General features: G+C 35.3%; 1 protein-coding gene across 8 annotated transcripts in view; it reads right to left on the reverse strand.

The window, feature by feature from the left end:
- Positions 1-23,756, reverse strand: part of IPMK (inositol polyphosphate multikinase) — a 41,258-nt gene that overhangs the window by 13,278 nt on the left and 4,224 nt on the right. For 3 of the 8 annotated variants that reach the window (XM_082423848.1, XM_082423845.1, XM_082423849.1), the window contains 3 exons: positions 17,608-17,702; positions 12,420-12,516; positions 4,632-4,804 (listed from right to left, as the gene is read on the reverse strand). In XM_082423848.1, coding sequence (XP_082279974.1) covers positions 4,632-4,804; positions 12,420-12,516; positions 17,608-17,702 — 365 coding nt within the window. Of the gene's footprint in view, positions 1-4,631; positions 4,805-12,419; positions 12,517-17,607; positions 17,703-18,928; positions 23,752-23,756 lie in introns of those variants that run through there. The other 5 variants (XM_082423850.1, XM_082423846.1, XM_082423851.1 and 2 more) reach the window with 4 other exon arrangements.

The raw sequence follows: 23,756 nt of genomic DNA on the forward strand, positions 1-23,756 counted from the left end.
ACAGATTACAGTATAGTGTAAACATAACTTTTATATGCATTGGGAAACCAAAAAATTCTTGTGACTTGTTTTATTGTGATATCTGCTTTGTTGCAGTGGTCTGGAGCTGAACCCACAATACCTCCAAGTACGCTTGTAAATAAACAACGGAATATTATTCAGTCATGAAAAAGAAGGCAATCCTGCCATTTGCAACAACATAGATGGACCTTAAGGGCATTATGCTAAGTGAAATAAGCCAGATAGAGAAAGACAAATACTGCACAGCATCACTTATACATGGAATCCAAAAAAACAAACCAAACTTATAGAAAGAGAGAGTAGAAAGTGGTTACCAAGGGCTGGGAGGAGGTGGGGGAAATAGGAAGAGGTTGGTATTCATCATTCAGTTATAAGATGAATAAAGTCTGAGGATCTAATGTAAAACATGGTGACTAAATTGATAACACTGTATTGCATAACTGAAATTTGCTAAGAGGGTAGAACTTAGAACTTAAATGTTCTCACATACACAAATAAAAGATAAATATGTGAGGTGATGGATATGTTAATTAACTAGATGAGTGAATCCTTTCACAATGTGTATGCATATCAAATCACCACAATGTATACTTTAAATATCTTTACGTCAATTATACCTCAATAAAGCTGGGGGAAAAAAAAAAAAAAAGACAGTGTGGTTCTGGCATAAAGATAGACAATAGGGATCAACAGAAGAGAACTGAGAGTCCAGAAATAAACTCTTACATTTATGGTCAGTTTATTTTCAGCAAGGGTGTCAAGAGCATCCAGTGGGGGAAAGAATGGTCTTTTCAATAAATGGTGCGAGGACAACTGAATATCCATATGCAAAAGAAGAAGTTTGACCTCTTCCTCAAAGCACACCCAAAAAACTAACTTAAAATGTACACATATCTCAATGTAAGAGTTAAAACTATAGAAGAAAAATAGGAGTAAATCTTCATGACTTTAGTTTAGGCAATGGTTTCTTAAAAAAATTAGACTTCAAAATTTAAAACTTTTGTACTCCAAAGCCATTATAAAGAAAGTGGAAAAACAATCCACAGAAAAAACAACCCAAATTAACAATGGGCAAAGGATTGCAATAGACATTTCTCCAAAGAAGATATACATATGGTCAACAGCACATGAAAAGAGGCTCAATACCATGAGCCATTAGGGAAACGCAAATAAAAACCACAATGAGATACCACTTCACATCCACTAGGATGGCTTATAGTTAAAAAAAGAAAAAGAGAGAGAGACAATAACAAGGTTTGGGTTTTGGGTGAGGATGTGGAGAAACTGGAACTCCTATATATCACCGATAGAAATGCAAAATGGTGCAGGAACTTTGGAAAAACACTTTGGCAGTTTCTGAAAAAGTTAAACTTAATCATAGCACACACCAATTTCAAATTCAGGAACCACCCCCCCCCCCAAATAAAAACGTAACGACTTGTACATGAATGTTCACGATAGCATTATTAATAATAGCCCAAAAGTGGAAACAACACAAAGTTGACCAGCGAACAAATGGATAAACAAAATGTGGTATATCCGTACAACAATAAAAAGGAATAAAATACTGATTTATGCTAACATAGACAAACTCTGAAAACATTATTGAAAGAAGCCAGTCACAAAAGACCACCTATTGTATTACATGATTCCGTTTATATGAAACGTCCAGAAGAGGCAAAGCTATAGAGTCAGAAAGTAGATTCGAATTGTCTATGGCTAGGGGGTTGGAAGTTGGAAGGAAATGAGGAGTGATTGCCAATAGGTACGGCATTTCTTTTGGGGTGATGAAAACGTTCTACAATTGAATATGATGATGGCTGCCCAACTCTATGAATATACTAAAACCAATCAACTGTATACCTTAAATGAGTGAATTGAATGGTATATAAATTATATCTCAATAAAAATGTTATTAAAAAATATAAATGGAGGAACCTCATTTGTCTGGGGAAATAACACAACACAGGAGAGCAAAATCATATCTTAAAGGCAATGGAAACCCACTGAAGAGTTTTTAAGCTGGGGAATGTCACAATTAGATATACATTTTGCAATGTTTGGAGAACAGACTGGAAGAGAGCAAAACTGAAATTGAGAGTTCAGTAAATTGAGAGTTCAGTAAATTTCAGCAAAACTGAAATTGAGAGTTCACTAGTCTAGAGAGGAATAATTTTGACAATGGGACTCAGGTGCTTGGGAATTAAGATCAACAGGATTGATGGATGGATCTGAGAGGTGATGGTACTATAAGGTTTCTCCCTCGTAAAACTGGATGTATGGTGATGCCATTTACTGAGACAGAGAATAACAGGTTTGCTGCTACTATATATTGTGGTTGACATTTTGCAAGACAGATCTATGTCCGTTTTTTACATATTAGTCCTAGATGTCTTTAAGTTATCCGAGTAAAATGTCTAATAGGCTGTTAGCTATATAGATTAGGAGATCAAAGAAAAACCAGAAGCTGAAAATATATGTTTGGGAGTTATCAGTAAGTGAAACTGAACCAATGAGAACAAAGGATGCTACCTAGGAAGAAATAAAAAAGAGAGGGAGGCAGTAAAATGGAACTAAGCGGAATACCTCAATATTTAAAGAACAAACAGAAAGAAATGAGCTGGCAAAGAAGACTGCCAAGTGGTCTTAGGAAAAAAACAAGAGAGAGTGTAGTGTTATGGACACAAAAAGGAATGTTTCAAGGAGGACCTAGTCAGTGTTGAAGGCTGCTTTTCAAAGTGAAGTAAGATGAGTAATGAAAAATGCCATTTGGATTTAGTGACATGGAGACGTCATTAGGGACCTTCATGAGACACCAATCTAGTGGCATGATGTAGCCAAAGCCAGACTGGAATGGGCTGAAGAATACTGAGTGGGAAGTAAGGCAACAGAAACAAATATAACTAGTTTGGGTGCAAAGTGGAAACAATTTAAACCCATTGCTGGAGAGCAGAACAGGATAAAGATGGGTTTTGATTTTTTTTTTGAGCGTGATTTGAACATATTTAAAACAAAAGGAAAAAAGAGTAAAGAGAGACAGAAGTTGAAGATATAAAAAGGACAAGAGAGAATCAACAGTATTAGGCTCCTGAAGAGGTGGGAGACAATGAGATCCAGAGGACACAGGGAAGGGCTGTCCTTAGGAAGATGGAAAATTCTTCAACGTGACAGGAAGGAATAAGGAGGAAATGAAAGCACTTGCAGGTTAGGTATGTACATCTGTTAGCAGGAAATTAAAGGAAATCCTGTGTGATGGCTTATTTTTTCTGAAGCAGAAGGCAAAGTTATCTGCTAAAAGAGAAGGAAAGCAGGAGGGTGAGAGATTTGAAAACAGTGAAGGTTTAAATAACTGCCCAGTCAGATTCCTTTGAGATGTTTATTCCTTGTTTGTTTTACCATTATTCCACTACCCTTTTCCCCTTTACTATATACCCACATTTAGAGTTTTCTAAAATGAAATAACTGTGTCAATAATTTCTTTGGTTTTATTTACAGACTACCAAATTCAACTGTGCTGTTTTAACTATCACAGTAACAATTCATTTATAATGCTTCCTATTAACTCTCCTGTTTAAAACTCAAAAGGAAGACTGTATATCATCTTATGATGAATTTCAAAATGACCCATTATGTTTTTATAGAAGCAATAATTTATCATATATACAAATTTTACCTCCAGACATCTAGACATACCATTTATTTAGAGGATTTTATTCCACATTCTTAACTGTGGCATATTGTTTGCGAAGATGGCCTCAACATCCTTGTGCACACTGCCATTTGTATTTTGACTTCCCTATTCCCACCATCAAAAGTGGGGTCTTCTTCTCCCTATCAATATGGACTGGCCCTATGATGTACTTTGACCTATAAAACTCCATAGAAATGACAGAAAGTGACTTCCAAACCTAGATTTTAACAGCTCTTGTAGCTCTCACTCTTGCCTTCCTGGAATGTAGCACATGAAGAAGCTCCACTTAGCCTTCTGGAAGATGAGGAACCTCATGGGAAAAGGCTCAGCCAACAGTTAGTATCAACTTGTAGACATAAGAGTGAGGTCATTTAGACCACCAAGCCCCAGCTGAGCCATCAGATGAGTGTAGCCACAAGAGGGAACCTGGATGAGATCAGAAGAACTGACCACCTGAGCCCAACTCAAATTGCCAATCCAGAGAAACATGAGCAAAGAAAACAACAGCTTTAAATCACAATCTGAAACAATATCCTAATTTTTAATTTTACTCTTCTGTTTTAAATATACAGAAAAATTACTGAATATATAAACTTAGCACTTTTCTCGTGGGAAAATCATAAATAATATCACATTCACTTATCATGTTATTTATTTTGCACCTAAACTTAAGACTTCTTTAATACAAAATTATCAGAGTCAGAGCCTTGAGGTTTAGCTATTCATTTACTTATTAATCATGTACTGTATATCAGAATAATTCTTGACACTGCCCACATACCAGTGAACAGAAGAGGTAAAAATCTCTGCCCACACTGGGGAGTTATGGATAACCTAATTCCAAAATATATGTGACATAATTTTCAAGGGAAGAATATGTAACAAGAAACGTGTGTATTACACTAAAAATCACTCTTACCCTCATGCCAAGCACCAAGAACCCAATCTCTTCCATTAATGGGTACTTGCTGACCTGTTGCTGAATCTTCTCAGATGAAGCAAAAGGATCATAGCTTTTCCGCCCTATCTTTACATCCATTATACAGGGCTTATTAAATTTATGGGTCACATCTTCCAGTTTTAGGTATAAATCTGTTATTAAAGAAAAACCCTAATTAGTAATAGGAAAACATATTACTACTCAAGGAAAAACAAAAATGAGGAAATCTTAAAACTGAGAAAAAAGTTAAAACAAGTCCAGAGTCAACAATTATTATTACTCCACCTGAAGAGAGAGGGAAAAAAAAAAAAAAAGACTGACCAACAAATTTACAACAGGTATAAATGTCACAGGGAAACTCTTGCAGGAAATGGAATAAATAATATTCAACCATAAACAAAAGGTATGAATTAGATATAAAACTTCCAAGGACATTAAAAAGGCAATGAGATTATTTTAAAAGCTGTCCCAGAATACATTCTCCTTTTGAATATAGTTTATATCATATATGCCTCAGCAGATAGCAGTATTTTAATAATTTTTAAGTCTTCACTTAAAATTAGTAATAGGAATAAATCCTTCCCACAGAGGACACAACAGGTATAGGTTAAGAAAGGTAAATCAATCCAAATGATGGTCACTGCCAAACATACATTCTAGTGTTACTAGTCCCAAAGGAAAAACAAATATCTTGCTTTTTAGAACACAAGAAATCCTCAAAAGTTCATTTGTAAATAACTTTGGCATCCTGTATACATCTTTCCTCAGAAAACTATTATAAATGGAGATTCAAGTAAAAAAATAAACATCCCAGTTATCACACATGGTAGCTGACCTTATAGTTTTAACTTGAATAAGAGTCCAGGTGCACTGAGGGAAAGAAGTAAGGAAAGAAATTCTTCCCCCACTTCCTGGGTGAATGAATCTTCCCAAATAAAGTTCTGAATGAGATCGTAATTTTCAGTTACGAATGTAATACGAAGCACTTCTCGTAAAAACTTTTCCTCAAAGACAGAAGTGATTATATTTTCTTTTTATCAAAGTAACAAGGTTTTACTTCTTTAAAGTAAATAAAATATAAGTAAATAAATTTATTTTTTAAAATTTTATCTCTTAGTGAAAGGAAAATGGCGAGAGGGAGGATTATAACCTTGTAGAACTAGGTGAAGTCAAGTGACAAAAAAGGAACTGCAGCCTAAGAGACCATCACTGGCAGAAACAAGAAGGAGTATGCCACATTTTAAGAAAGTTTCTAACAAATGGACATCTTCAACAGGATAAGAGAAAGTAAAAGGTCTGGACACACACATGAACCTGCCGACAGTGAAAGGTAATGAGACAAGTAGGAATATCCTGATCAAGAAACTGGAACCAACCCATTTCTGTGCTTTAAAAGATAACCACAGGGGCGGACGAGAAGAGAAAGGAGGTAGCAGAGGACAGGCCCCTTCAGATTCTCTCTTCCCAATTTCAGCTACCTTGAGCAAAACAGAAGGAAACCAATCCATCCTCTCCCTAAAGTTGTATAAAAATTTCAGTAACTAGGCTTATATTTCAAGTATCAGAAAAGACTAATTATATCCTAATACAGTAAATCATTAGCATTCACAAATTTATCATCATTAATTTCCATAACTCAAGAAACCCTAAAAGCCTTACTGAGGTGAGGCTATGTATGGGAGTATAAAGATAGTGTGTAAACCTAGCTATCACAGCATCTGTAGTTCAGTGTAGGGTTATTATTTTCTACTTGCCAATTTGGTAGTGATTAAAAACAAAAAATAACCTGTTTGTTGTAATAAGATAGAAACGTCAGAAGCTAGAGTAGAGACTTTGCAAACTGCATATAAAATCCCCATTTTTTCCTTCTCTTGCGAAGGAGAAAAATACAAATGCAAACTTTCTTTATAGTGGGAATACAATAAATGTTTGCTGAAAGAATCAATGTTTGCCCTTCTCATTCTTACTGCCCAGGGGAACTTTGGGTTTGGCCTTCCTCATCCTGTAATAAGTTGAGCCATTCCTTCAGTAAACAGGCTTAAGTATCATCGATTTTATTTGACATTTATTTTGACTAGGCAAATGTTTGTCACTATCTTACTTTCGGGTTCTTGATATGTTTTATATGATTGGAATTACCAAATAACTGCTAAATTATTGATTATTAGTGTTAAGTTAATAATCCTTAAATTAAGGCCTACTGAGAGTTGGTTTAGTGTATTCTTTCAGTTCTCTGGCCTTGATTTTTTTTAAGTGAAAAGATTTTGAGATTCTCATTTCTCTTTCCCTCTAAGTTATTAAAAAAAAAATCAAAACCTGCTTTAGAGATGCAGAGTTTTAAAAACAGAATATGATGTTATATATCTAGCAGCTTGCCACAACTGCTTTTGAATAAAATAGGTAAATAGGAAAATGAGGCATGATCTGAGCACTGAAATCTAAGCTGATTTTTTTTTTTACAGGTTATTATCACTAGAAATTAATCTGAATACTAATTCCCTCTGAAAAAAATGCTATTAGCAAATTATTTCAGTAGAAGACAGTTCAACTCAAAGTAGGTCAATCTCAAGACTTAATAACTTAAATGACCAAAGGCATTTTACAACAGGGGAGCCTCATTTATAAGGCAATGCTACAGACTGGATAACAAAGGACACTTTTTCAGCTAAGCCCCTCTAGGTACAGTGGAACAATATTTTTCAATCTTTAGGTATGCAGAAAATATGCTCTAAAATTCCACTGCCAAAATCTGATGGACTAAGAATAAGATAATGTTCTATCTGGAATAGTTTAGGTTCATTGTAACCAAGGTCAAAGAAATAAATTAAACTATATTAATATGATGTTTGGAAAATAATTATGACTATTTGATATGATGTAACTTGTAAGTAAAGACAGATTTTTGAATATTAAAAAATGAAGAGAGCTGATTTTTTCATATATACACATATATATGCATGTGTGTATAAATCATAAAGATAGCAAAATAACTACATTTACTTTTTTAAATTCTTAAAAGCTCTATTTAGGACAACAGATTTTGATGAAGCCAGTCTGTCAGAGGTCTAAGGACTGGCATATGTGAACCTCGGAGCTAAAAGATATTCTATTAAGCTTAGTCTTGGTATTTGTATAATAAATAATAGGACATCTATTTTTCATAAATACATGGATCTCATTACAAGAGGTCACACTGACTAGAAGTATAGTTTAGTTTAACGGGCTGTGGCCATAAGGGATATATCTGTTATTTACATATTAATTTATGGAAAATATATATAGAATTTCCATAGTTCCTTAATTTTTTGAGGTAAAAATCATGAAAATAACTACCAGGTATTCTAAAATACACCACTTCATACTGTTATAAGCAGACTATTAAGTAAGACTTCTTTCTCAGTGGCTATACCAATGGCATAGTTAACATGCTCAAAATATTTATATATTTCATGCTGTTGATGATAGTATGTATAAGATTACACAAGGTTACTATAAATGAAAAAGCTTTTCTATTTTAAATATATTTTCTATTTAAATATATACAATTAAATATAATTATCTTAAATATTAATATAAATTAAATACTTACATTGTTTTCTAATACATTAAGCATAAAAAAAATTCTACTGACGGAATATAGTCCTGACACTCTAAGAAAATAAAAGGCAGAAAATTCCCCAGTATCAAAGGAGAAAAAAATAAAAACATTTGAAATACTGTGGAAAAACTGAAAGACCTACAAAAAACTAAACAGTCAAGATGAGATAACTAGTTCTTTTAAAGGAAAGACAAGCGTGAAGACATTTAGAGAGTTGAAGGAAGACTTATTCAGATCCCCTTAATGAATATTATTGATTGTATAAATCATTAGAATATGGGTTCCAAGTTTCATCACATTCTTCCCCACCATATCTAGGTACTGGCTACCATCTTCATTTCTGAGCCTCCCAAAAAGGAGAAAAGGCCTGGTGGTGAATCCCTGCCCATCTATGAAGCCAAATTTCTGTTTTTCACATCAATCTTCAGCTATTTCTAAGAGTAACAGAAGCTGAAAGTAAAAGGAATTATAAATAGAAGAGACCTTGAGCCTCCAAATGTGGGATAAAGGGAACAGCTAATTTCAGTCCATGCTTCCTGAAACTTGACTAGTAGCTAGATCCAGAAACCTACCAATCAATGAGACTGGAGATTACATTTGAGAACTCTCAATTTGCTCAAACCTACTTGAAGATACACTTTTCCATTCCTCCAAATAACTAACAATAAAAGGCTTTTGATAGTACTTGTACTAGGCATCTATGTACTTACACACAAGTAAAATGAGATTTAATATGTATAAATAGCTCCAAATCTTCAAATGTAATTACTAACAAATGTTTTACCTTAAAAAAAAAAAAAAAAAACCCACTGGTCATGTTCTAAGGTTTGCTAATGGTGATGACTGTGTAACTCTATAACAAAAAACTACTGAATTGTACACTTTAAATGGGTGAGTTTTATGGTACATAAATTATATCTCAATAAAACTGCCATACAAAATTTAAAAGAAAAAACACCCTATTGGTCAGCACATCCTTATGCTTCTCTTAAGTGACAATAATTTGCTGAGCAAACTGGCAGTACTTTCCACATTTTACAACTTTGGATTATAAGAATTATACAAAGCTGTGTAAAACTCTACCTTGAGCACATAAGAAAAGATGCTCAAATAAAAAGAGGGAAAAAAAAGTCAAGAAATAAATTATGTCATTAATTTAATACTATGTCAAGTGCAGTAATACAAACCAGTTTTCTACTAAAATTTAAGAAAATATTTGTTTTCATGATCCCGTGGGCTAAAGATGTCAAAAAGTTTCCTATCTTATATTTATTTCATTTAAAATCAAAATGATAAAAACAGAAAGATGATTCCATGAACTCTCTAGCAAAATCAAAGCTGAACAATCTGTATGGTGCAACAGTTTTATCTAACTCCTTCCAGAGCTAAAAAACTGGAAAGGGGACTTGACTTCCCTGGTGGTGTAGTGGTTAAGAATCTGCCTGCCAATGCAGGGAACATGGGTTCGAGCCCTGGGCTGGGAAGATCCCACATACCGCGGAGCAAATAAGTCTGTACGCCACAACTACTGAACCTGCGCTCTAGAGCCCTAAAGCCACAACTACTGAAGCCTGCAGGCCTAGAGCCCGTGCTCTGCAACAAGAGAAGCCACCGCAATGAGAAGCCCGCGCGCCACAACAAAGAGCAGCCCCTGCTCGCCACAACTAGAGAAAGACCGCGCACAGCAACAAAGACCCAATGCAGCTAAAAGTAACTAAATTAAAAAAAAAAAAAAAAAAAAAATTGGAAAGGATGGGAGTTCCCTGGTGGTCCAGTGGTTAGAACTCGGCGCTTTCACTGCTATGGCCCGGGTTCAATCTCTGGTCGGGGAACTCCCCCAAGCCATGAGGCACAGCCAAAAAAAACTGTTTGTTTGTTTGTTTTTATTTTTAAAAATAAATTAAAATATATTTTTTTAATTGGAAAGGAATGGGAAATTCCCTGAGACAATTGTTGGTATTACAGGACCACTCTAAATATGTATACTTCTATTGACATTTTCTCCTCTCTTTTCTCATTTTCCTCACCTCATCTTTTCATCTCAGTAGCACCAATATCTCCATTTATATTAAAATAAGAGTATTAGAGTTTACAAAGTACTCTCACATAACGTGATCTTCACAACTCTATGTGATATTATTTTCCATTTATAGAAGAAAAGTGGAGCTCAAAAGGTTAATGAGTTAGCAAAGTTCACAAAATTTGGAAATAACTAATGTAGAAGCCAAGTCTTCTGACTTCAAAGTTACTGCTCTACAATACATTAGCAGAGATGTCTCTCAAGATTATTTGGTATTGAAGACCAAAAAGGCTGTTGATTGCTAGTAAGTCTTTGATTTTTAAATCACGTGCCAGTAATCCTAAACTATAAAATGTTACTTTCAATTAAAATATTTCTTCTCTTACCCAAATTCTTTCAGTATACTCTACTTTTCCAAATAATGATGCTGTTTGGTCAGTTATTCTACCCCTTCTTTTTTTTTTTTTTTTTTTGGTTTGGCTGCACTGCACAGCATGTGGTATCTTAGCTCCCCCAACCAGAGATTGAACCCGTGCCTCCTGCAGTGGAAGCGGGGAAACCTAACCACTGGACCGCCAGGGAATTCCCTCTACCCCTTCAAAATAATTTTTTAAACTGAGCATTTAACTATCCCGAGGCTAGATTAGATAAGGGAAAGGAAGGGAAGGGGAAAGAAAGAGGCAGGGAGGGAGAAAAGGAAAGGAAAGGGAAAGAAGGGGAGATGGGCAGGGAGAGGAGGGGAGAGGAGAAGAGGGGAGGAGAGCAAAGCAAAGCTCACCCACCTGCCATACAACTGAAATACAGAAGAATCCTAAATACCCTGGGGAACCAGTGATTTACTATTATCTGAGGATACTCACAGGGAGATACCATGATTCCCTATTAATGAAACTTCGCAAAAGCAGTGAATGAGTAGAAGGGAGACAAAGAACCGAGGAAAAGAACAAGCTGAAACCGTTCAGAGAAGGAGAGAAGGAGCCCCCTTCTCTTCCTGTTCTCAAAAATGTGGTTCAAGCCCTATCTATATCAAAAAAACTTGAAGCTTTTATTTAACAAGCATATCACTAAACTCCAACACAGATCTGCATAATCAAAATGTCTGGGAATTGAGCCTATTAATTTGCATTTTAACAAGCCTATGGGTTATTCTTAAACTCAGTCAAGTTTGAAACTCTTCCCTCATTCATGAATCTTCTTCAATCGTTAGCAGTCATGCTACCAGTTTAACTGAATTCTGTCTGCTGTCAAAGGCCTTGATGTGGCAAATATTGTTTCAAGTATTAACTAATACTAAGAAAGAAATGCTATGCCCTTACATAGATCATTTTGTCCTCTAACTATGAAACTTACCAGTATTTTTTAAAAGACTGCTATTTAAAGCATGCAGGTGGGGGATGAAGGAGTGAGACAGAAGATAGGGAGGAAGGTACACAAAGAAAATATTTTTCTTGATTTTCTTTTTTTCAAAATGGAAAAAGAGATTGCTCAATATGTTCGGAAGGGGCTTCCCTGGTGGCGCAGCCGTTAAGAATCCGCCTGCCAATGCAGGGGACACGGATTCAAGCCCTGGTATGGGAAGATCCCACATGCCACGGAGCAACTAAGCCCATGCACCACAACTACTGAGCCTGCGCTCTAGAGCCCGCGAGCCACAACTACTGAGCCTGCGTGCCACAACTACTGAAGCCCGTGGGCCTAGAGCCCGTGCTCCGCAACAAGAGAAGCCACCACAATGAGAAGCCCGTGCACTGCAATGAAGAGTAGCCCCCGCTTGCCGCAACTAGAGAAAGCCCACGTGCAGCAACAAAGACCCAATGCAGCCAAAAATAAATTAAATAAATAAATAAATAAATTTATAAAAAAAAAAAAGTTCGGAAAAAAGAACATCTGTAAATTAATACAGTATTAAATACTAGTATATATATTTTCATTAAATTATAAGAGATTGGTCATTAATTTGTATATGCTATCTAAGAAACTGGTTATGAACAGCAAAAATATTAATAAGTTTTCTTTAATGAAGAAGAGAAAGAGTAGTAAGAAAAATGGATATATTGTTTTTATATACTAGGCTTAATCTAATTTAAGTCTTTTAAAAAGCAACTCTCATGAATTAAGACTAAAAGATGGATTTTAAAGAAAAGATTACCATTTGGTGCAGTGGGAGGTGACCAGATACCATAATATTTTGGCAAATATTTTCGTAGCTCTAAAAGAACACCATCAGTACAATCAGCAGCATAAACCTGAAACAAAGAGAAACATAATATTTTCATGTTAGTTTCTTATAATGCTTTATTTATAATTGCCCCATACATTTCTCAAATAACACACTACTGTTGAATCATAATTTATCTGGTATGAGTTTTAACTGTAAGTAAATCTGGGGGAAAAAAAAAGATTACTATCTGTCTTCAATGAAAAACCATGTACTGTTTAGAGCACATTCTTCTTGGTTATGTAATTCTAGCCTTTCACTGTCCTTGAACTATTTTACAACAAAGTAAGTTGTAGATAACTCTTAGCAAATGCAAAAGAATTCTTGCCCATAGACATGAAAATAAATTCTGGCCAGAGGAGGGTCAAATGACTTCCCTCCAACCCCCCTGAAAGGGGAGAGTTTACAGTGTTCCTATGTACACTCATTTCACCTTCCCTTTATGCCAAATAAATTTGTGCTTCTTTGAGTTCTCTTTTGAGCCAGTTTTAAATCTGCCTAATTCCCTCATTAAATGATGAGTTTAACAAAATCTTTACCATGTATTTATTTTATATCTGTAAGGAAATTGTGATTTTACCTCAAAAAAAAAGTATCGTTTAACTCAATGCAAGTCTAACTATTATTGCTCATTTAGTTCTTTGATTTATAACCAGTAATAATTCTAGAAAAGACTAGAAATATCCAGATATCCTGGAACTAGATTCTTAACTTTTTTCCCAGAAAAGGAGAGAAAATATTTTTGTTTTAAAAACAACTTGTAAGACATCTTATCCCATTAACTCTTGCCAAATAAGGTCTACCTAATTATCCAAAACCATTTAAGTTTACTCATGTAAAATGCTCATGAAATCTCAGTATCAGAATTCTATGTGTCACACCACATTTATGTCAAGTAGTTACATACAACGTAATTCTACAGAATAAACTCAAGTATGGCAGAAACTCACCAAATATCCACACGATACATTGTATTTCCCAGGTTCCCCTATTGAAATATGAGCAGAAGTGATATTAGTCACTTCTGGGCCAAGGTAATTAAGAGCAGGGTGTACCTTACCATCCCTCTGTTCCTGGCACAATGAGAGTGAGGGCACAGAGTGTTCATGATGACCTAACAACAAGATGGAGGAACCAAGTATATCTCTATGTACTTACCTAAAGAAGTCTATGATATATATATAAGTGAAAAGATAAAAACTGTAAGAGTAGAAAGGTAAACTTTCTCTTCTTACTTTAAATATTTTTTTAAAGTAGTAAGACTGGTATTTACTGCAATATGCCAAGCAAGATTAACCTAAAAAGCTTTCTACCTAGAAATGTAGGATAAAATATAACAAATATTTTCTTAAACGCATAACTGAGCTCCCAAGGTTAAAAAGGAAATTCATAGGGATCTAAAATAAAGAGGAAACCCAAAGTGCTAAGCTGAGCAGTGATGTTGGGCTCACAGAGGTCCACTCTGAAGACTTGAACCAAAGGATAGCTGAACTTAAGGACTAGTCATAGATGAGGATAGAGCTACTATACTGAAACAAGGAGAGTAAATAAAGAATGTTTTGGTCAAGCTGATAGAGAAAAAGAGAAAAACAGCAAATAAACAATATCAGGAATTAAAAGGGAGTCATAACTAAACTAGCACAGCATTTTAAAAAATACTACGAAGAACTCTGCCAGGTGGGTAATTATATAAAACTATAATCTGTATTTTACTATCACATTAACAAAGAAAAAATCAAGACATTTAAGAAACTGAATCATTAGTTTAAAAATACATCCCTTGGGGAAGGGTAAGCTGGGACTAAGTGAGAAAGTAGCACTGACATATATGCACTACCAGATGTAAAGTAGATCGAAGCAGCAGCATCGCACAGGGAGATCAGCTTGGTGCTTTGTGACCACCTAGAGGGGTGGGATAGGGAGGGTGGGAGGGAGATGCAAGAGGGAGGGGATATGGGGATATATGTATACATATAGCTGATTCACTTTGTTATACAGCAGAAACTAACTCAATATTGTAAAGCAATTATACTCCAATAAAGATGTTTAAAAAAAAAGAAATATATATATATATATACACACACACACATCCCTTCCAAGGAAAGAATGAGAGAAAAAAAGATGGATGGAAAGGAGGAAAGGAAGAAAAAGAGACAACAGGCCACTCTGATGAATTCATAGGTTAAGTTTTATCAAGCCTTTAAGGAACAAAATCCTTATCTGATACAAATTCTTCCACAAAATAGAGAAAGAAATGCTTCTCAACTCATTTTATGACGCTAAAAGAAACTTGATATCAAAACCAGGCAAGGACAATATGTGAAGAAATAATAGTCCAATCTCACTTATGAGTATAGCTGGAAAAAAAATCTTAAATAAAACACTAGCAAACAAAATCCAGTAACGCATATTATTAAAAAACAAATTAAAAAAGACATGTCCAAGTAGGTTTTATTTCAAAAATGAAAGGTAGTGTAATGTTAGAAATCTATTATGGCATTTACCACATTAACAGATTAAAAGAGGAAACTCATATGACCTTTTCAAAAGATACAGAAAGGCAGCTGAAAAATATTCAATACCCATTCGTACTTTGAATTGTTTCTTGAAATAAAAATAGGAAGGATGTTATGTATCTTCTTCTCCTTCTCCAAGAAGCTCATATGAATCGACTGCATCAAGGAGGGTTCCTTGCCCTCTTGCCATTGTCTCTTCCTGGTACAAGAGACTGGAGGGTAGGAGAAGACTTGAGGTCAGCTTATTTACTTCTCTAGTTCCCTCCTTATCAGTTCAAGTCCTCTCATAAAGTTACCTTCCCTGAGTTCCAGCAACCACTCCCTCTCCTTGCCGATTAGGCCCAGGGATGGTATGGCATTATCTCTTGCAGGTGGCCTTAAACTCTGACTACAGTCCTTTTATTAAACTGACAGAGTGCACCATTTGTTCCTTGACAGAATCTTGACTCACAAAGAAAGCAATTTCCTTAACCTGGGGAGAAGCACCTCTCAAAAACTTAGATTGAAAGTCATACTTTAAAGGGGAAATGTTAGAAGCAGCTCTACTAAATGAGAGGAAGATGCCCCCACCATTGCTTCAATTAGGCACTGAACTAAAGTCCCTGACTGCAAGGGATGCGGGTTTGATCCCTGGTCAGGGAACTAAGATTCCACATGCCTCGCAGGGCGGGCAAAAAAAAAAAAGAGTTCAGCAAGATTACTATATATAAGAACACTATACAAATATCTATTTCATTCTTGTGTATTAGCAATCGTTGGAAAACTTAATTCAAAAAAATACTATTTACAATAGAAACAAAAAATAAGGTACCTAGAATAAATCCAACAAATTATGTGCAAGACTTTTACAGAGTAAATATAAAATACTTTCCTCAAAAAAGAAGCAGTGTTAGCAGTTAAAAGCATATTCTAGAGATAAGACTGCCTATGTTCAAATGCAGGGGCCATGATTAATTGTTTGAATGATCTTGGTCAAATTATTTAAACTAATTATGCCTTAGTATAAAATGAGGATAAGAATAGTACCTGACTCACAGGTTGTTGTTAAATGAGCTAATGGTGGTAAAGCATTATAGCAGTACTTGTTTTTTGTTCTGGTTTGCATCGTTTTTTTACTTGCACTAAATTTAAGAGCTAAAGTTATAAAATTCTTAGAAGAAAATGTAAGCATAAACCTTCATGACCTTAAATATGACACAAAGTCTATGCTTCGAAGGACACTAACAAGAAAGTGAAAAGATAACCCAAAGAACAGGAGAAAGTATTTACAAATCACATATTTGATACAGGATTTGTATCTAAAATATGGAAAAAAGGTAAAGACAACCCAATGAAAAAATGAGCAAAAGATCGAACTAGACGTTACTCCAGAGAAGATACACACATGGCCAGTAAGTACATGAAAAGATGTTCAACATCATTAGCCATTAGGGAAATGAAAATCAAAACAAACCACAATAAGATTAACACTTCATACTCACTTGAATGCCCATTAAAAAAAACAAAAAACAAAAAACTAACAAGTGTTGGTGAGGATATGGAGTAACTGGAAACCTCATACATCATTGGTGAAAATGTAAAATAGTGCAGCCACTTTGGGAAACACTTCCGACAGTTCCTCAAGTAGTTAAGTGTAGAATTACTATATGACCCAGCAATTCCACTCCTGGGTATATATCTAAAAGAACTGGAAACAGGTACTCGAACAAATACTTATACATAAATGTTCATAAAAGCACTATCTATGAAAGCCAAAAGATGGAAACAATCCAAATGTCCTTCACTGGGTAAATAGATAAACAAAATGTGGTATGTAAGTATAATGGAGTATTACTCAGCCATAAAAAGGAACAGAGTACTAATGCATACCACAAACCTGAAAAACATGCTCAACAAAGAGGCTAGACACAAAAAGTCATATATTGTGAAACTCTAATTATACGAAATATATGAATAGGTAAGTCCATAGAAAGCAGATTGGTGGTTGGCAGGGATTGGGGGGAGGGAGGAAGAGGGCATCATGGCTTAATGGGTACAGGGTTTTCTTTCCTGTGATAAAAATGCTCTGTAACTGATAGAAGTGGCAGTTGCAAAACACTGTGAATGTTCTGAAAAGTACTCCTAGCACACCACTGTAAAGCAATTATACTCCAATAAAGATATTAAATAAATAAATAAGTTTAACAAAAAGTACGCTAGTAATATGGTTAATTAGATGTTACGTGCCCCCCTTCACCCCTACCCTCCTTTGGAGTTGCACAGTACACATTAGCACATTCAAGGCTCTAAGAAATCCTGTAGTAAAAAAACACCTATTTAAACTCAGCATTTCTGAGAAATACAGTCTCTCAGCTAAGCATTTTTCAAAATGTAGGTCACAACCCATCAATTGAAATCAATTTAGTAGATCAAATCTTTAAAAAATGAAGAAGAATAGAAAATACTAGAATGCATCGGTAAAGATAAGCATTGTATTTCTTGAAGCTTTTGTTTCAGTCACATACACAGTATATATACTAAGACATGCCGTCAAATGTATTTTTTACTGAGTCATCACCAGAAGACTATGAAAAACACTCTGAATACAACAAAACAAATCTTACCTCACTTACCATATTATAGAATTCCAGCTCTCTTGGACCCCTTGGAGGTGGCTGCAACTGTTTCAGAACTGTGCCATCTGGATGTTGCAGTATACCTACAGAACAGAAGTCACATATTTTAAAATGGTTTAAATAATAGTGTATCTTGCATCATAGATTTGTTCCTAAAGTTACAGATAAACCACTTTCATAAATTTAAGGGATTCCTTATACTTATTTCAGAAATTTTAACATTCAACCAACATATTTCAGTGCTTATTATATGCAAAGCACCAGAACACAAATTCTAAACAGCTTGGTTTTATTGTCTCCAACCACTGTTTCCCTTGTAGCCCCCTCAGACTTTCTAATAAATAGAACACATGTAAATTTTTACAGAAATTCTTCAGTAATAGACTTTCCAGGAGATGTTAATTTATAGTTAAATAAGAAGCAAGTTAAAAGCAGTAGCATAAATTGATCCCCCTTTTATTAAGCAAACAAAAAAATGTTAACAATGGTTCTATATGAATTTCCTACTTTGTAGTTTTTTTGTTTCTCTCATCTGTTATAAGAAAGCAACTAAAATTTTTTCCTGATTCAGATGCACTGTGTACAGCTGTACAGATAGCATGAGGGCACCTAGGCAATGGGAAAAGTGGGGGCTGAAATCAGGGGCCAAGCCTGGAGCAGGAAGGGGTAACTTTTTATAATATGTCCACTCAAAGGGAAAAACTTTTTCTAAAGTCATCGTATATATATACTAGCACTGCCCCTGTCACTATGCCATGAAGATTCATTCCCAAGTTTATATGTTAAAATCTTAAATTTTCAGATATTGAGATTTCATAAAATCACACTAGTTAGAACACAACATAGCTCAAATAAATCTATTTACAATTTTGGTAAAATACGCCACTTAAGTTTCTATTTCTTTTGGCAATGCCAGGAATTTTTAATCATGACAAAAATGCAGAGTTTAATCAACAGAGGCAGAAAGTACCAACTTAAGAGAAACAGTAATCAAGTTTATTTGTTTTAAGTCCTAGTTATAGACTAGAAGGAAGGTAAACATTAATTCATATGGATAAGATTGGTTGGTAGGGGTTTTTGGGACTTCAAGAAGCAGTCTAATATAGCTAAAAGTTACTAAAGAGAAATTCTATTCCCAAAGGCTGGGATGTAGAACAAGAAAGGCCTTCACTCCCATGGTAACAGACATTTTCAATAGGCTAATGAAGAATGGTAGATGTAAAAACTCCTTGATGAACTGAACTGTGGTTGGGGGTGGGGGGGGAATGGAGCATTCATAAGTGAGAAGAGAACCATGAAGCTTCCCTACCTTGGGGCAGACACCTCATCTAGAGACAGGTGAACCTGCCATTAGACAAATATTTTAGCAGGCAAGCAGAAATCAGCCAGACTGTAGACAACAGTGGGGGGTAGCAGGATGGATTAGAGACAATAGTCCTAACACAAAAATAGATTGCTTGGTCCAGCAATTCTCCCACACTACTCACTCTGCAAAACACCCCCTCCAAGTTTTCAGAGAAAGCAGACACGGAGTAGAAGATAGTAATACCAGACATTCTCCCAGTGAATGAATTCCAGGATCTAAAAGTAAACCAATAGTACCTTATACTGCAGCCAAATACCTCACAGCCAAAAAACAGTCATGATAAGAAAGGAAGCATCTTGGAAGGCTGAACGAATACCAGATGAACTGAATCTAAGACTGCAGCCCACACCAGTTCAATTAAATTCAAGGGGGAATATGATTTATCAGCCCCTCACCCTAAACAGAGGGAAGGGCTTATACTCTATGTGGAGCAAAACAAAACAAAAACAAAACAAAAAATAGTACACTTCAGGGGACTTCCCTGGTGGTCTAGTGGTAAAGAATCCACCTTCCAATGCAGGGGATGCGGGTTCGATCCCTGGTCAGGGAACTAAGATCCCACATGCCGTGGGGCAACTAAGCCCTCGAGCCACAACTACAGAGCCCCCGTGCTCTGGAGCCCGCGTGCCACAACTAGAGAGAGAAAACCCACATGCCACAACTAGAAAGAAACCCTCCCGCCACAATGAAGATCCCGTGTGCCGCAACTAAGACCAGACATAGCCAAAAATAAAGATAAATAATAATAACCTTTAAAAAATAATAATAAATAAATAAATATTCCAAAATGAGTAAATATACTGATGTCAGTTCTCTGTGCGAAAAACGGGAGATATGAATACAGAACAGGGGGAGGTAAAGAACCCTGTGATATTAGATTTTAATTATAGGTATGAATATGAACTCTATTTTTTAAGAATATGAAATTATTTATTTCTTAATCTAGTCTGCTGAAAGGACAAACAGCAGCCACACTAAAGGAGCAATGAATACACCTGTTGCCCAAATCTTAGTTTTTAAATACCATTTACCCCCAAAGTAACTAGGTTCTTGAGGAAAATAGTGGTTCATTCTAGGACGGGACAGGGAAAGTACAAGATGAACATGGGACATCTTTTTATGCCACAATGTGAGAAAATGCTTTAAAAGAAAATATGGGAATGTTAAAAAGGCACAGGAGGGACTTCCCTGGTGATTCAGTGGGTAAGACAGCCAAAATAAATAAATAAATAACTATTAAAAAAAAAAAAAAAAAAGGCACAGGAGCCAGCTTGAAGAAGCTCCCACTGCCGAAGTCTGGGACAACTGAGCATCAGAATAAGTAGCAACAATAATGGATGAGACCCATTCACTGAAGTCTGAAAAATCCATTACTCCATCCTACTAATTAAAGAGAGAGAGACAGAGAGAGACAGAGACAGAGACAGAGAGAGACAGAGACAGAGACAGAGAGGAGGGAAATCTATATTCCTTATAGAAGAATGCCAAAAAAAAAAAAAAAAAATAGCGACTTCCCTGGCAGTCCCGTGGTTAAGACTCTGCGCTTCCACTGCAGGGGGCACAGGTTTGATCCCTCGTCCTGGATCTAAGATCCTGCCTGCCATGATGTGCGGCCAAAAAAAAAAAAAAAGAAGAATGACAACTAACAAATGTAGCAGGAATAAGAGAGTTAGAACATTACCATTTTCCAACTAACAGTAATTAGTGAGTTGGTCAAATACCATCAATGGGTGCTTACAACATTTGATGAAAACTTTGATGAGAAACGTGATATTTTAACAGTCTCAAAATATTCCTCTCAAATTATTTACTTACAATAGGAAAAATAAAACTTCACAATGGAAAAATCTGGCAGATATCATTTAATCAGGTGATCAGTTATTGGGTTGGCCAACAGGTTCGTTCGGTTTTTTTCCATAAGCTGGCTCTAGTAGCACTTAGTTGTCTTTAACTTCATTCGAAACAATTTTGTTAGATTATATTGTGACAGCTGTCATATCAGCGTAGACTAAAAATAAACTTATCAAAATTGGTGAATTTTTGTGTCGCCATTTTAATAGTGAAGATGGAAGAAAAAAAGCAACATTTTTGGCATATTATGCTTTATTATTCCAAGAAAGGTAAAAACGCAACTGAAATGCAAAAAAAGATTTGTGCAGTGTATGGAGAAGGTTCTGTCACTGACCAAACGTGCCAAAAGTGGTTTGCAAAGTTTCGTGCTGGCGATTTCTCACTGGACGAAGCTCCACGGTCAGGTAGACCAGTTGAAATTGATAGTGATTAATCAAATCGAGACATTAATTGAGAACAATCGACGTTATACCACGTGGTAGATAGCCGACATACTCAAACTATACAAATCAAGGGTTGAAAATCGTTTGCACCAGCTTGGTTATGTTAATCGCTTTGATGTTTGGATTCCACATAAATTAAGCAAAAAAAACCTTTCCACATGCGATTCTCTACTTAAACATAACGAAAACGTTCCGTTTTTAAAACAAATTGTTACGGGTGATGAAACATGGATACTGTACAATAATGTGTAACTGAAGAGACTGTGGGGCAAGCGAAATGAAGCACCACCAACCACACCAAAGGCTGGTTGGTCTTCATCCAAAGAAGGTGATGTTGTGTATATGGTGGGATTGGAAGGGAGTCCTCTATTATGAGCTCTTTCCGGAAAACCAAACGATTAATCACAAGAAGTACTGCTCCCAATTAGACCAACTGAAAGCAGCACTCGACGAAAAGCATCTGGAATTAGTCAACAGAAAACACATAATCTTCCATCAGGATAATGCAAAACCGCATGTTTCTTTGATGACCAGGCAAAAACTGTTACAGCTTGGCTGGGAAGTTCTGATTCATCTGCCATATTCACCAGAAATTGCACCTTTGGATTTCCATTTATTTCAGTCTTTACAAAATTCTCTTAATGGGAAAAATTTCAATTCCCTGGAAGACTGTAAAAGGCACCTGGAACAGTTCTTTGCTCAAAAAGATAAAAAGTTTTGGGAAGATGGAATTATGAAGTTGCCTGAAAAATGGCAGAAGGTTATTAGAAGAAAATGGTGAATACAATGTTCAATAAAGTTCTTGGTGAACATGAAAAATGTGTCTTTTGTTTTTCCTTAAAAACCAAAGGGACTTTTTGGCCATCCCAATATATCACCAGTAATGCAACTGACATCCTGTGCTTTATGATATGATGCTTCAAGAAAACAATATAATTCATAAGTATTCTTACCAAAAATGCATTCATCTGATTCTAAGCATGAGGAAATAATTAGACAAACTTAAAGAATATTCTAAAAAGCCAAATGCCTATACTCTTCAAATATTTCATAGTTATGAAACATAAAGAAAAAATTTAAAAACTGCTCCATATGACAGGCAACTAAAGGCTCATAATAACTAAATGCAATGTATATAGCCTTAGAAGGGGAAAAACTGTTATAAAGAATATTAGGGGAAAACTGCTATAAAGAATACTATAGGAATAATGGCAAAAGCCAAATGGAAATATTCTGGAATTGATAATTTTACCATGGTTAGGTAAGAAAATATTCTTATTTTGAGAAGATACACAATTATTTAGAGGAAAGGGGTCATGATGCCTGCAATTTTTTTAAAATGGTTCTGTAAAATCATTACCATATGCAGAGAGTAATAAAGCAAATGTGGCAAAACATTAATAAAGGTAAATCTAGATGAATGGTAATATATTCATTCATTCATTCATTCATTCAGTTCATTGTACTATACTTGCAACTTTTCTAAGTTTGAAATGTTCCCACACACACAAATTCTTTAAAAAGGAAGCATGATTTACAGTAGCATCAAATACCTAGAGAAAATCTAGTGTAAGACCTTTACACTGAAAACTATGTCTAAGAGAATTAAAGAAGGCCTAAATAAATGAAGAGATAGACCATATTCAAATACTGGAAGACTCAGGATTATAAAGAAATCAAATCTCACCAAAGCAATCTATAGATTAAAAGCAGACACAAAATCTTATCAGGTTTCTTGGGGAAAATGGCTAGTTGATTTAAAATCTATACAGAAATGCAAAGGGCCAGAAATAGTCAAGATAATCTTGAAAAAAAAAGTGGGATGTTTATTCTACCATACATCAAGACTTATTATACAGCAGCTTAAATTAAGACAATGAGGTATTATTGCTAGGATAAACAAATCAGTGAAACAAAAGTCCAAAAGGAAATGCAGGAAATTGAAATAACTGGGGTATATGCACAATACAGTACAAATGAGCTGTAAGAAACAATGAGGAAGCACTCTATGAACTGATAATACTGATTTCTAGGAGATATTGTTAAGTTTAAAAAGCAACGTCCAAAACAGTATATATAGCATACCACTTTTTGTGTCAGAAGGAAGGGAAAATGAGAAAACTTACAGAGATCTGCTTATTTCTGCAACAAGAAACTCAGAAAGGATAAATCAGAAAACAATGAAACTGGTTACCTACAAGGGATGCTGAGAAATGGGATGGAGTGATAGGGAATAGAGTGACACTTCTGATATACCTTTTTGTAAAGTTTTGACTTTTGGAAGCATAGTAATTTTATAACCATTCAAAAATATTGATATATCACTGAAGGAAGGGAACTGAATTTAAAAAGAAACAAATGAATCCAACTGTATTTCAAATGAATAATATTACCATTGAGAAGAGGGGGGTAAAAATAACCACACACACCAAAAAAATCCTAATCCAAATAACTTTTGAAGAGTTTCCAACCACATA

Source organism: Balaenoptera physalus (assembly GCF_965194825.1).
Source record: "Balaenoptera physalus genome assembly, chromosome: 14".
NCBI lineage: Eukaryota > Metazoa > Chordata > Mammalia > Artiodactyla > Balaenopteridae > Balaenoptera > Balaenoptera physalus.